Source organism: Zalophus californianus, chromosome 11 (genome assembly GCF_009762305.2).
Source record: "Zalophus californianus isolate mZalCal1 chromosome 11, mZalCal1.pri.v2, whole genome shotgun sequence".
Taxonomy (NCBI): Eukaryota; Metazoa; Chordata; class Mammalia; order Carnivora; family Otariidae; genus Zalophus; species Zalophus californianus.
Genome location: NC_045605.1, coordinates 1,521,473 through 1,536,881, shown reverse-complemented (window position 1 = coordinate 1,536,881; position 15,409 = coordinate 1,521,473). Strand labels below are relative to the sequence as shown.

Below are 15,409 nucleotides of genomic sequence, written 5' to 3'. Positions count from 1 at the left end.
ACTCATACATAGAATTTAAGAAACAAACCAGGTGAACATATGGGGAGGGGAGGAAGGGGATAGGGAAATAAACAGTAAGACCCTCTTAACGACTGAGAACAAACCGAGGGTTGATAGAGGGCAGTGGGCGGGGGATGGGCTAGACAGGGGGTGGGCATCAAGGAGGCAGTTGTTGTGATGAGCACTGGGTGTTGTATGTAAGTGAGGAATCACTGAATTCTACCTCAGAAACCAGTATTGCCTTGTATATTAACTAATTAGAGTTTAAATAAAAAATTAAAAGGGAAAAAAAAGATAGCAAGAGCTAGCTCCACAGATCTGAGTTAGTACCGGTAAGGAACAGAATGACTGAGAGCAGAGAATGCAGTCTGGAAGGTAGCTCCAGGTTGCAAAGGCAAAAGTCCCACTACTAGAGGTCTCTTCACAACACATCAGCCACTGCCAGGCCACACGTGCTCACCTGTGAGTTAACAAGCGATCCATGAATGCATTTTTTGCTCTGCTTCTGATTTGCCCCAATAACTCCAATTTCTATTTCAAGCTTGCAGAGTTAGCATAATCTTGTGGTGCTAGCACCATGCATGGTGTAAATACATGCGTGTACATGTCTTTGTACACACTTTGCATGACATGGTCTTGAGATGAAAAGCATTACGTTCTAATCACCAAAGGCTGGGTTAGGTAGCTGTGCAGGAAAGAGGAAACACAGCAGTCCTGAGACTCTATCCTTAGAAAGGCCTGCTTGTGAGACAGGCCCATAATAGGCTTCTGGAAATTTGGATGTGGGCTGGGTTCTCATGTAAAAGTGCTCACTGTGCGTAAACTGTTTGTACAAATAATGTGGCTTATGCAGAACACCTGCTTTTGTGTGAGGAGTCTGGAATCCTGTCTCATGCTAGGCGGAATGTGCTAATGTAAGCACAGCCCCCAGTAAACAGTGTGTGACGGAGAGTCTAATAAGCTTCCCTGGGACATGACATTTCACAGGTGTTGTCACAAGCTGGTCCTGGGAGAAGAAGCACATCCGGTGGGACTCCAATGGAAGAGGCTCAGAAGCTTACACCTTGTTTCTTGACTCCTGACTTCACGCTACACGCTTTTTCTCTTTGCTGACTTGACTTTCTATCTTGTCCCTGCGAAACATCTTAGCCACCAGTGAGACTGTTTCAAGTCCTGTGTCTTCTGGTCACATACTGTCCCTGGGAGCAGTGCTGGAGAACCTGATGCAAGGCCGCCTCTGTAAAGGCAAGAGCTTGTCGACTGTTCCTGTTAGACCATGATGGCATTCCCAACATTCAACGAGAAAAATCAGATTCAGTGGCAAGACCAAAAGGGTCAAAGTTAGTTATGAAGTTAATTACTTTGGAAATTTTAAAAACAGTTACTCTCTGGAAAACGTCAAATATTTACCTTGAGCAACCAAATCTCGTCTCAATAATGGATAAAGAACAGGTTCTACACCATCCATCTCTTGTATAATAAGGGTTTTCCCAAAACGTACTGCCAACTCAAGAGCTGTAATAAAGTTACTATCCTGAGAAAATAAAAAAGAATACACATTAATTCCTTTATTACCTTAGTATCTACAAAGGTCCTTACAGAAAATGAAGGAACCTATTAATAGGAATAATATGAATATTTTAAAATTTAATATGCATGTTAATAATTCAAATTACTCATGATTGCTTTTCTAGTTATAAGTACTTGCTGATGAATCATTTTAGTTGAATAAATTATCAAATAGATTTCATAAATAATTTAAATAGAAATACAAAAAATAAAGATTTTTACAACAATAAAAAAGCTTTTTTCAATCCTTTACTATGATTTCAAATTTCTACTTGATGCGGAAACAAATTTTCAAATTCTTTATATAAGTTACTCAAGTATTAATAAGAACTATTTTGGTTATGTTCAAAATCAAATGCTGAACAGAAGAAGAAAGACAAAGGATGAATTCTAGCCAACTTTCCTTGGTGTGAAATGTGATAGGTCTAACCACTGTGGGAAAAACCTCTGGACAAAATTCTGTAACTGGGCAAGAATTTTAAGACTTTCTAGCTAGCAAAAAGGTTTTAAACATCGCTTCAAGCCTCCAACTATGGTTACAAAAATTAAATATTTGGAATAATAATTATTAAAATCTCAACCTGTAAACCATAAATGGCATTAAAGTATTTTATGTATTATCTAATTTATAGTTATTCTTAACACACAAATGAAGTAAATACCCCTATTTTATAAATGAAATATGTTTGAAAGAGGTAATTATTCAAGCACCAGAAGAATATCTATGAAAATGAATACAAAATACAAAATACACTAGGCCTTCCTCAAAGGAAAACAACAAACAAACAAAAAAAGCTGATCCCAAAGAATTTTCTTAGCAAGATAAATATGGCAGTGAGAGGTCACTACCCCAGAAGACAACGATTACATTTTGCAAACCAACATGTCTAATGTTGGGACACATAAGAGATGCTCGTTGGTGAGATGCAGGGACAGGGAATGACCATATATGCTGCAAGTCTGGGAGGCTGTCTCTGAGCAGAGTCGGGAACTCTTACTTCTCTAGGATCCTATACTTACGTCTTTAATCATAATGTAGTATAAATGCTTATTTAATTGTCTCTCCAACCGACTGGACCGGCATCACCATAGGACAGGAAGTGTGACTACTTTACTCGCTAGTGAATTCCCAGGGCTTAGATTAATGCCTATAGCACACATGAGCAATCAAATAAATATTCTCATCCCTTTTGTAGTAAAGCTAAAAGTTACAATTCCTTCCCCGGGTCCCATGCCAGGTAAGTCACAGGACTGAGTTTGTGCCTTCTGAATACAGACCCAGAATAGTGTCCACCCTACCACGCTACTACCAGTTGGTATCTCAATGATAAGTCATACAAACCTGCTGGTTAATAACTTCCAAACGTGAGTCTTTCAAATGTGTCTTTAACCACTCTGTAGCTTGAGAAGAAGGGTCTATAAGGAATGGGCATACTTGACTCTAGTTCCAAAAAAGAAAAAAATTATAAGCTTCCATCAAATGGAAATAATTTCCTAAAAAAAGATGAAATCAGGTACTGAGTGAGTTTTCTCTCAGGCTTTGGAGAACATAAACACACAACCATAAGGAGGGAGTAAAGGTGCAGTTTTTAACTGCACCCAGAGGCTACATCAATCCATTTCATAGCTATCAGAAATTCATATTAGAAAATTAAATTCAACCACAGTAAAGTGAGGATAGTCCCCCTTGCTACATGGTAACTCAGAGAATGTATATTAACACTACAGTGAGCAAATGCTCCAGTCCCAATCTGACATCGTTCACACCTGTCTTCTGGCTTTTAAAAGACACAAATTATTCTAAACTTTATATATTCTTTGGTTGAATAAACCATAAAGACCTTAGAAGAGAAGTATGAACTCATCATAAAAGCACTGTTCAAATAATTATCAATGTATCTGTTTCAGACATTAATTCTTATAAAGCAGTATATAGCTAATATTATAAAAGGAGCACCCTAGAAAAGAAATAGCTTATAGATTAAGATCTAATGAATTAGGAACTAAATTCATTACAGGATACACTGAAACAAATAGCGAGTTAGAAACCAGTGAAAATGCACTAAACACACAATGTCACTTAGCAGGTGAAAGGAAGCCAATTATAAAGATACGATTAATAAAAATATAGAAGATAGCAGGAAGGGAAGAATGAAGGGGGTGAAATTGGAGGGGGAGACGAACCATGAGAGACAATGGACTCTGAGAAACAAACTGAGGGTTCTAGAGGGGAGGGGGGTGGGGGGATGGGTTAGCCTGGTGATGGGTGTTAAAGAGGGCACGTTCTGCGTGGAGCACTGGGTGTTATAAGCAAACAATGAATCATGGAACACTACATCCAAAACTAATGATGTAATGTATGGTGTTAACATAACATAATAAAAAAAGGTAAATAAATAGAAAAAAAAGAATACTAATACTAATAAAATATATAAGAAAAAATATATGTAAATATATAAGTAAATATATTTGGTAAACTTAAAAGTCTAATATTACAAGAATTGTTACCCAGTAAGTCAGAATTAAATAATAACTGGCCTAATTTTTCTTAAATGTTGACACTTACTAGAAAAAATGTGATACGGTTGTGCAACAGGGATAAGAAAACACACGGAAGTGCCCGTGACATGAAGACTTAGCCCCAAGGAGCGTCTAATAGGAGCACAGAGGCTATTTCAAGGACACACCAAGGAGGCAGACGGTGGGGGCCATCTGCCCTAGGGACAGAGAGCATTTTGTCAGCAACGTTGTTTAAAAGTACCCACAGCTGGTGGTAATAAAGAGTTGACTGACTGTAAACCAGCTTTATTATTGTTTTAAAATTCCCTCCGAACCACACACCCCCTTTTTGCTTGCACCTGGAATGGACTGTTCACATCCACTATAGCTCCCACGGTGGCACAATGCAGTAGGATCCTCACCCGGCATCTCTTTCCAGCTATTTTCACTTACTGCTCCATCATAAACAATAACAATGATGATAAAACAATAATAAAACATGCCTCTCCTACTAAATAAGGTGGTCAGTAAGTAGCCTTGTACGTACTTCCTATGTACTACACCTATGTTTGAGACCTAATTTTATGCTAGTATTCAGGAGCAAACATTTCACAAGACTACACGATTTTGCCCAACCACAAAAACAATTACTTTAAATTTTAAAAAAAGTTCTTGCCCATAATTTCAAACCAATGATCTGATGCAGTTAAAAAAAAGAAGAAAGAAAGATAATATATTTCAGTAGGACCAAAAATATGCTTTAGAATTTCCAAGAGTACTAACAAGTTTGATTTCACATTATTTATACTCCTCCATAGAGATTTAGACAAAATTTCTGAGGTATATTTTAAGTCTGTGATCCATGATTAAATGAAGTTAAATTCTACTTGTAACATATTATAATAGATCCAAAAATATTGAGCTTTCATTCATTCTTGAGTTCATTCACCTACCATACGTGGAACAACGACTAAGTAAGACAGTATGAGGGATACAGAAATTAATGACACATACGCTTACCCTCAAAGGGTTCACACCCACGAAAGAAGCAAAAACTGACAACTCTACAAAGAGCACGCAAGAGTCTATGGGTGGAGCACAGGTGGAGTTAGGGGCAAGCCGCTAGAAAGCACTTCAAGTCAAATTAAGTGAGGAAAGATAAATTGGACTTAGCCTGGAAAAGACGTGGAAAAAGCATGTCAAGCCAAGACAAGAGCATGAAAGACAGAGGGATAAAAAGCCCAGCACAATTTGGAAAACTAGCGAAGCTCGGCCAACCTGGAGTGAGAAAGTACCGGCAGGAATGACGCAGAGGGTACGGCAAGAGCAGTCAAGGTCCTTCAGCTCTTTTTATGCCGTGCTTAATAAGGCCATGCTTATACTTCAAGCAATGGAAAGTCACTGAAATCTACTGATCAAAGGACCGTCTTGATCAGGTTAATAAGGTGGAAAGAGCACTCCTATGGCAGTGAAGGCAGTGATACTGGCGGCAAGGGACCAACAGTGTGATACTGTGTTCATCCAGGTGCGTCACTCAGCCGAAATGGATCCACTCGCAGCGGACGTGCTTAGAGCAGGAGAAATCCGTGACACTTCCGGGACAGAGATGTAATAAGACTAGTTGAGTAACCAGCTGCATGTAAAATTAGAGACATACAGGGACTCCACGATATGCGGCCTCCACTCCTGGGCCAGGACTGACGTCTCCTCGGGTTAGGAGTAAGGGAAAGCGAGTCACAGGGAGGAGGGGAGGCTGAGAAAAGATTCTCAGGGTAGAAAGCTGCCCTTGCCCACCCTGCACGCCCACTCCATGCGTCTCTGACGGGACCATCAGTCATCGAGCACTGCCCAAACGGACGAGCACGTGACCCAAGCTAAGTAATCAGAATCCTCTGGGGAAATGGCACAAATGCTGTTGGGGCAGAGGGGTGTGCAGACACATCTCTAGTCTTTGAGCATGAACTCTGGTGACAGTAAGCCCGGAGCCACCAATGTCCATCCTTAACACAGGGTGGACGGAACCGGACAAATCTCTCTCTTAAGATGGGTTGAGAAAACAACATCCTCGTGACATCATTTGAATCCTAGAGCTGATCTCAGTGTTTTCACATCTTAGTTATATTTAAAAGCACAAGTTCCTTTCTTTCCTTCTTAAATGTACTATGCTTGGCCAGTAAAAGATCCTGGACTAAACAAAAATAAACAATGATTAATTTAGAGACGGAGACAAGTGACTTCACCCTTCCGTGCTGCAATGTCCTTACCCATTAAAAGGGTAACACATGGACTAGACAGGTTGACCGGAAAATTCAGTGAGTTATTTAAGTGCTTCACCTGTACGAATTCTCAGATAGTAACATATGGACAACATGGTGTGACTGCTTCAGTGTTACTATTATTTATTTGGGGTTTATCTGAAAACAGAACTTTCCCTACGTGATTTACCTTTAAAATTTTGTGCTATTTACATTAAGATCCAATTAATTTGCATCTCCTCAACACACACTGAATGTCAGGAAGAAAAATAATCTCAGGAATTCTGTGTGGTTTAAAAAAAATCTAATTTGACACTGAATTGTCTACAAACAATAAAAAACATTCAATACATGTCTTCACAAGAAAAAATTTGTGAAATTTAAACCAAGAAAAATTTACAATGCTGTAAAATTTAAATTAATCACCTTTCCCATCTCCTTTTTGGATACTTTTCACTCACACCTTCCCCCTGGTTTCTAACAGCCTTATAGCTCTGCATTACCACTGGGTCCCACCCTCAATATAAGAAAGAACACAGAAATTATTACCCAGGCCAGGACACCTTGGAGAGTAAAAGGAAAGCTAACAATAATTCCATCAGGACCACAGGTGTAAATCACAGGACAAGCAATCCAGGACACAGGGTCCCCAGTGGCCACCTTCTTCCCAACCCACAAGGACAGAGATCACAGGAACCTCTTACTGATGTAGTTAAACTAACTCCTGTTACGAGGTCATTGGTAGATTAGTTGACTATTTCCTCTTCCAGACAACACTGCATTTCAACAGTTAGTTTAACACAGATACGAGAAGTTCAAGCATCTTTTAAGACAAACAAAGGAATAATAATGGACAAAAAGGCTTTACTTAGGACCACTAAAGGAGACAGCAACTACAGACCTTGAATGTGGGAAAGGCTCCAGGGAGAGGGAGAACCTCAGGAAAACTCTAGCGGGGTTAATGAGATGAGCTATATCTCTCAATCAAAATTACATTTTACTCATTATGCCTAGTCATTTTTTTCTCAGGGAAGACTTCCCAGAAACCCAATTTGTATCTATTTAGAAATCTAATTTCACATACATCACTGGAGAAGGTTTTTATAGACATGGGCTATCCAATCACAGCCTTACGTGCAAGAGCTTACTCTAAATCTAGAATACTTGACAACTGAGACAGGGTTAACTTTAGTGGCAAATTTATCCCAACAAAATAACTAATTACCCTAACAAATTTTTCCAAATGGTTTTTGTTTTGTCATATAAATATCTATAATAAACATGGCAATATTAAATACAAAGTAAATTTAAGCTTATTAAAATTAATTTCAGAAACAATTTCATGAACTACATTCATCACGAAAGATAATTCAGAACACAAAAGTAAACATTTTCAATTAGTATCATCAGGAAAAAAAATACTGTGATAAATACATTTTTTCTAAAAGCTCACCCCCCTGACTTCTCATGGAATAAAAAAAGAACGCTACTTAAACTGTGTGTTTTTAAATCTGCAAATGACTGTTTTCTTGGATTTGCTAAAAAAGGAAGAGGAGGTGAGTATGAAACTTTGGGGAAAGAATAACAAATAGGATAAAAAGCCATACTTTTGTATATAATGTAATGAACTTATTTACCTACACATTTAGAGTTCCAGATTTGTGATTCTACTGTGAAAAGTAATGATGGAAATGCTTTAAAAGAGAACAAGCCAAATCAAGTTTTAAGCAGTCAAGGCTGCTTGTTCTTTGGTCGGCAGCTCCTCTGCTGGGGAGGCAGCAATGTAACGAGCCAAAGCATGTCAGCCGACTGGTAGGCCTCATCAAAGAAACCCATTTTATCCAGGAATGCAGGGCCCACAATACAAATCTTGTCGTACTATGGCTCGTGTTACCTAAAAAGGAGCATTCAACGTTCACGCTTCTGTTGGAGCTGTGGAGTCACTGAAGGAGGAGACAGTGTGCGGGCAGAGAAAGGGGCTGTGGGGAGCAAAGAGGAAACTGGTGTATGGAGCACAAGCCACCGAGGCAGAGCCAACAGGAAAACCCTATCAGCACAGGGAAGAGCTGCCTTCCCATTATCTGTTACATCCATAACGGTTCACCAAGCTAAAGGTAAAAATCATACTTCACTAGAAGAATTATCACGGTTTGTATACCTGAGTCACAATTTGATTTTCATATTCATCACTGCTAACACGCTGTAACAGTTTCACATTTAAACAATGACTTTGGAGAAATATACATTATGGGAAAGAAAAATTTTCAAAAAAATGCATGTCGTTATCCCTAACCTACAAACCAAAACTTATCTTCACTTTGTAGAACTTTTGTTTTGTTAAAAAAATTTAAAAAAAGATGATAATATCATATACTGTAGATGCAGAAACTATATAACCAGGTAAATCAGGTATCACTAAAATATCTCCATTACTATTAGGGAGTTCAATTTAGAATTTTTTGTCATCAAAATAATGTCACTTTAGTTTACGCTTTTATATTAAGGTAAAAAAATTATAATGAAAATTGTAGATTCACCAACTGAATCACAAATGGATTTTCATTCCCAAAATATCTTCACTTTCATGTAATGAAAAGAGTAACTGTGAAAGCCTAAGAATTTGAGAAAGGTGCTTCCTGGGACAAGCTTCCACAAGAATACTTCCAATGAGAAATTAAAACTGATTAATTACCTGCAAGATAACAAGAGCGTTTTCTATGGAAAGGTCATCGGATGGTAGGCCTTCACTTTTCCAAATTAACTGCTCACTTTCAGTACAAAGAAATCTCCTTAGATCAAATTCTGAAAAGTTTAAGATATTAATATTTCACTACAGTGATCGTGCACTTGACAAAGGGAAGGGAACAAAACTATTTAAAATATACTCAAACAATAGTCCCATGACCATTCTTAATATTCAATCCGTTCTTCCCCCTTTAGCACGAGAAGGGGGAGAAAAGTTTAAAATAAAAAGTGCAAAGGAATGGAACTCAGTGAAATTATATTTCTTGTATATTTAATACATATTTCACAACTATAATAACTTGAAAAAGCCACAAAATTCACAAGGAATTTTGGAGTTCTTACATCTTATTTTATGATATAAAATTACTGTAAAAATCAATGTATTAAAATATTTAACTGCATTCATCCATTATCAAAAATACTCCGTGGTCTCAGTTTCACAGAGTGATTTTAGGAATAGAAGAATCACTGCAACAAAACAATTCAGAAAACAATTACAGAATTGAGCAAATCTAAAGTAGATTTGGTTTCTTTTAGCTTACAGAAAATTTTTCTCATTTAGAAAAAGTAAAATGGCAAGAATTAAAAGAGGCATTTTTAGGATACTGAAATTTCAAAACGTGAATGACTAAATACAAACTTTCAAGACAAGCTGATTTGGTCCATTCTTCCAAACAGGTTTTTCTCAGACCTTCAGGAGCAGCAGAAAGATATGTAATAAATGCAGCAGCAAGCTGAGCTCTCTTAGGAAGAGAAGCTAATTCCTCTGTTATCTCTGCAACCTGGACAAGAAGAGAGAAAGCAGGTGAGGGAGGAGGGTACAGATATGTTCTAAATGTGAAAAATACAACAGCTTTATAAACTAGAGTTTTGACTGTAGAAAAAAAATCATGTATCGGTTTAAAGTTATAAACCCTGTCCTGAATACAATTGTGAAAATGTAAAAATATCAACAAGATTTCTCAGACCCTGCTGAAATTTTTAAAAATGTGTGCAATACCACTATTATTTGTAAAGATGAACATATTTTGTCATTGAATTAAATGTATGAAATGTATGAATGTATAAAAATGTATGAAATACCACTATTATTTGTAAAGATGAACATATTTTGTCATTAAACATTCCTAACGAAGCAGAACTTTTATCCCAATGATAGTTAAATACTATGAATTAGCATCACTTTGTAAACTATTAAGTACAGAGAGTGTGAGCAAAGGTACAAAGCAAAATCGTAAGCAAGCATGGAGACTCAGCAGTTAAAAGAGTAGTGTGGCTGCAGAAAGAGTAGAAACCCAGAAGTAATGAAAAGGGAGAGGCAGAGGCGGTGTGCAGGAGGAAGGCTGTGAATGGTTTTCCCTGCACGCAACGGAGCTTCTGTTGTAAGCCGTGCTGGTAACAAACCACTCAGTGTTTAAACAGGGCAGGGAGGGATGTAATGAGACTGGGCTTAGAAAGATTATTCAGCTGACAAATGAGGAGTGGACCAATTTAAGGGTCAGATAGGATGGAAACAAGTTAGGAGAATTTAGGCAAAAAAATAAAATAAAATAAAATAAATAAAATAAAATAAAATAAAATAAAATAAAATAATTGGCATTAAAGACAGAAGACAAATATGAGGGATATTTGCAAATGGATAAGACAGGTAAATAAGGAAATCTGAACAGACAGGTTTTTAGTAGTGAAATCCAATCAGCAATCAAGAAACTCCCAATAAACAAAAGTCGAGGACTGTATGGCTTCACAGGTAAATCCTACCAAATAATATAAAGAAGAGTTATTACCCATTCTTCTCATATTACACTAAGTGAAATAAATCAGTAACAGAAATACCATATGATTTCACTTATCTGAAGATCTGAAAAACAAAATGAATGAGTAAACAAACAAAAGGCACAATGAGACCCACAAAAACAGAGAACAAACTGATGGTTTAGGAGATGGACCGAATGCGTGAAGGGGAGGAGACACAGGCTTCCAGCTGAGGAAGGAGTAAGTCACAGGAATAAAGGGCACAGCACAGGGAATACAGACAATGATAATGTGATAATGTTGGATGGTGACAGATGCCAGCTACACTTTGTGAGCACAGTGTAACATATAGACTTGTTGTGTTACTATGTTGTACACCTGAAACTAATGTAAAATGGTGGGTCAACTGTACTCAAATAAAAAAAATTTTTTAAAGAAAAAACAAACAAAAATACCTGCTCATCTCAAAGTATTCCAAAAAAATAGAAGAGGAAGAAAAACATCTAAATTCATTCTATGAGGCCAGCATTACAGCACTACCCTGATACCAAAACCAGAAAAAACACTACCAAAAAAACCCAAAAAACTAAAGGCCAATATTTTTGATGAACAAAGATGTAAAAGTTCTCAACAAAATATTACCAAATCAAATTCAACAGTATATTAAAAAAAAAAAACAAACACCACAATCAAATGGGATTTACTCCAGGAATGCAAGAGTGCTTTAATATTTGAAAATCAAAGTACTATATCACATTAATAAGAAGGGTAAAAGCTCTATGATCATCTCAAGAGATATGGAAAAACCATTTGACAAAATAAAACACCCATTCATAATAAAAACTCTCAACAAAGTGGGTTTAGAGAGAACATACCTCAATATAATTAAAGTCATATATGAACAGCACACAGCTAACATCATACGCAATGGTGATAAAAGCTTTTCATCTAGGATCAGGAATGCCCACTTTCACCACTTTTATTCAACATAGTACTGGAAGTCCTAGCCATGGCAATGAGACAAGAAAAAATACGAAAGGCATCCAAGATGCTAAGAAGTAAAACTGTCACTATTTGCAGATAACTTGATACTATACATAGAAAACCCTAAAGGCTCCACCAAAAAATTATTAGATCTGATAAATGAATTCAGTAATGTTGCAGGATACAATATTAATATACAGAAATCTATTGCATTTCTATGTATTAATAATGAAGTAACACAAAGAGAAATTAAGAAAACAATCCCATTTACAATTATACTAAAAAAAAATATCTAGGAATAAATTTAACCTAGGAATTGAAAGACCTGTACTCTGAAAACTGTAAGGCACTGATGAAAGAAACTGAAAGCAATACAAACAAATGAAAAGATACACCATACTCATGAACTGGAAAAATTAATATTAAAATGTCTATACCACCCAAAGCAATCTACAGATTCAGTGCAATCCCTATCAAAATACCAAGAGCATCTTTCAGAGAACTAGAACAAATAATCCTAAAATTTCTAGGGACCCACAAAAGACCTTCAATAGCCAAAATAATCTTGGGCGGGGGGGAAATAGGGCTATCACAATCCCAGATTTTGTTGTACACCATTAAGCTATAGTAATCAAAACAGTATGGTACTGGCACAATAATACATCAATGGAATAGAAGACAGAGCCCAGAAACCCATATTTATATCATCAATTAATTTATGACAAAGGAGGCAAGAATATACAACTGGAAAAAGACAGTCTCTTCAAGAAATTGTGTTGGCGAAGCTGGAAAGCTACACGCAAAAGAATAAAACTTGACCACTTCCTAATACTATATACAAAAACAAACTCAAAGCACATTTAAGATCTAAAAGCATAAAACTCCTAGAAGAAAACAGGCACTAAACACTGAGATGTCGCCCACAGCAACATTTTTCTAGATATTTTTCCTCGGGTGAGGGAAACCACAGCAAACACAAACTAATGGGACTACATCAAACTAAACTGCTTTTACACAGCAAAGGAAACTATCAACAAAACAAAAAAGGCAAACTACTGAATGGGAGAAGATATTTACAAATGATGTATCCAATACGGGGTTAGTAACCAAAATACCTAAAGAATTCATACAACTCAACACTAAAAACCCCCAATAATCCAATTTAAAAATGGGCAGAGGACCTGAACAGACATTTTTCCAAAGAAGACACACAGATGGCCAATAAACACATGAAAAGATGCTCAACATCACTCATCATCAGGGAAATACAAATCAAAAGCACATGAGACCTAACCTCACATCACTTAAAATGACTAACATCAAAAAGACAAGAAATAACAACTGTTGGTGATGATATAAAGAAAAGGGAACCCTCATGCACTGCTGGTAGGAATGTGAATTGGTGCAGACACTATGGGGAACCTTACAGAGGTTCTTCAAAAAATTAAAAAGAGAAATACCATACAATCTAGTAATCCCACTCCTGAAAATGAAAACACTAATTCAAAAGATAAATGCATCCCTATGCTCACTGCGGTATTATTTACAATAGCTAAGATATGTGAGCAACCCAAGTGTCCATCAACAGATGGATAAAGAAGATGAAAGGATAAAGAAGCAATCAAAGACAGCAGTGGAGTACGAGGACCTCAGGCTCACTTCATCCCTCGAACTCAGCTGGATAACTATTAAAACATCCTAAATACCCCAGAAGTCACCCTGAAGACTGACAGAACACACTCCACAACTAAAGGGGGAAAAGAAGCCACATCGAAGAAGGTGTGAAGTGTGGAGACGTGGTCTGGGGGAGAAAGGGACTGCAGGGGCTGCAGAGGGCAGCGAGCCCTGGTTGCAAAGAAGCGGGAGAGACAGGGGCACACCGGGGAACGCACAAGGAGAACGTTTCCCCAAAGCTACTGTCTGGGAAAACGACAGGGGCTGAATTTCTTGAGTTCTCGCAACCAGCCAGGATTAAAGCCTGGAGTTTTCAAGGTCAGCGGGCTTGGCTGGGCTAGAGCCTGGAGGGCACTGCCCTACCGCTGGAGAGGAGGCAGGCAAACAACCCAGAGACGGACAGCGTGGAAACAGTGATCTGGAAAACTGGAAAACGCCGGGGGCACGCAGCAGGGAGATTATTCGCTCTTCTTGGAGAGGCAGCGTTCACAGAGCCGCCTCTCTGGGAGCAAAGGAGCCCGATGGCCCCCCTTCCCTCCCCGCCCCTCAGCATAAACATGGAGCCACCTGCAGTAAACAGCGCAGCGCCCACACTGGCCGCCTAACCTGCTTACACCAGGTCCCACACCCCTGTGCTCTGCCGGGAAGGCCCTCCTCCGGCAGTCTTGCTCAGTCCCAGAGCAGCAGGCCCCTCCCCAGAAGACAAACGGAAACCCCTGCCCATACCACATCTCCCAACCAGGGACTTCTGCAAGCCCTCAGTTCTGGTGGAGATGGTGTCAGGTCTCATTTCACAAGCAGACCAGCGCACACCTCATTAAAACTCGCCACACTCAGGCCAGGGACCAAACACTGTCCACAGCGGGCAAGGAGAGCCTCTGCAGACCGCTGGCCCGAAGGACAGAGTGGCCAAACCACAGCAGGAGAGTGCATGAAGCACACATCTGAGACACTCCCTGAAGCACCGGGCCCTGGGCACTGCAGGACTTCTTCTTCATACTCTCAGAACGGGTCATATAACAGGCTTTTCTAACACAGAGAGAAGGAAGAGACATAGACAAAATGCCAAGACAGAGGAATTTCTCCCAAATGAAAGAACAAGATAAGGCCACGGCCAGAGATCTAAGCCAAACTGATATAAGTAACATGCCCGATGGAGAATTTAAAGCAACGACTGTGAGGATACTCGCTGGGCTTGAGAAATGAATGGGAGACTTCAGGGAGGCCCTTACCGCAGAGATAAGAGAATAAAACAGAATTAGTCAGAGATGAAGAATGCACCAACTGATCATGGAGACAGGCTTGATGCAAAGAACAGCAGGCTAGAAGAAGCAGAGGAACGAATTAGTGATCCAGAAGACAAAGTGATGGAACATAATGATGCTGAACAAAGGAGAAAGAAGAATCATGGAACGCGAGAACACACTTGGGGAGCTCAGCGACTCCGTCAAACATCGTAACGCTGGTATGACAGAAGTCCCAGGAGAAGAGGAGGAAAGGGGGCAGAAGGTTTATGTGAGGAAATAACAGCAGAAAACTTTCCTCATCTGGGGAAGGAAACGGACATCCAGATCCAGAAGGCACAGAGAATGCCCATCAAAATCAACAAAAGCAGGCCAACACCAAGACATACTGGAGGAAAATTTGCAAACCACAGTGACAAAGAAAGAGTCTTAAAAGCAACAAAAGAAGTCCTTAACTTACAAGGGAAGACCCATAAGACTAGCTGCAGATCTCCCCGCAGACACTGGGCGGGCCAGAAGGGAGTGGCATGATGTATTATTCAACGTGCTGAATGGCAAAAATCTGCAGCCAAGAATACTCTACCCAGTAAGGCTATCATTCAGAATAGAAGGAGAGATGAAGAGTTTCCCAAACAAATAAAACTAAAGGAGTTCATGACCACTAAATCAGCCCTACAAGAAATA

General features: G+C 38.7%; 1 protein-coding gene across 1 annotated transcript in view; it reads right to left on the bottom strand.

Moving 5' to 3' along the window:
- The window catches only part of DYNC2H1 (dynein cytoplasmic 2 heavy chain 1), a 317,720-nt gene that overhangs the window by 190,918 nt on the left and 111,393 nt on the right, over positions 1–15,409 (bottom strand). Inside the window, 4 exon segments of the mRNA XM_035722795.1 lie at positions 1,411–1,534; positions 2,912–3,010; positions 9,016–9,125; positions 9,709–9,850. Of these exon segments, the coding sequence (XP_035578688.1) occupies positions 1,411–1,534; positions 2,912–3,010; positions 9,016–9,125; positions 9,709–9,850 (475 nt within the window).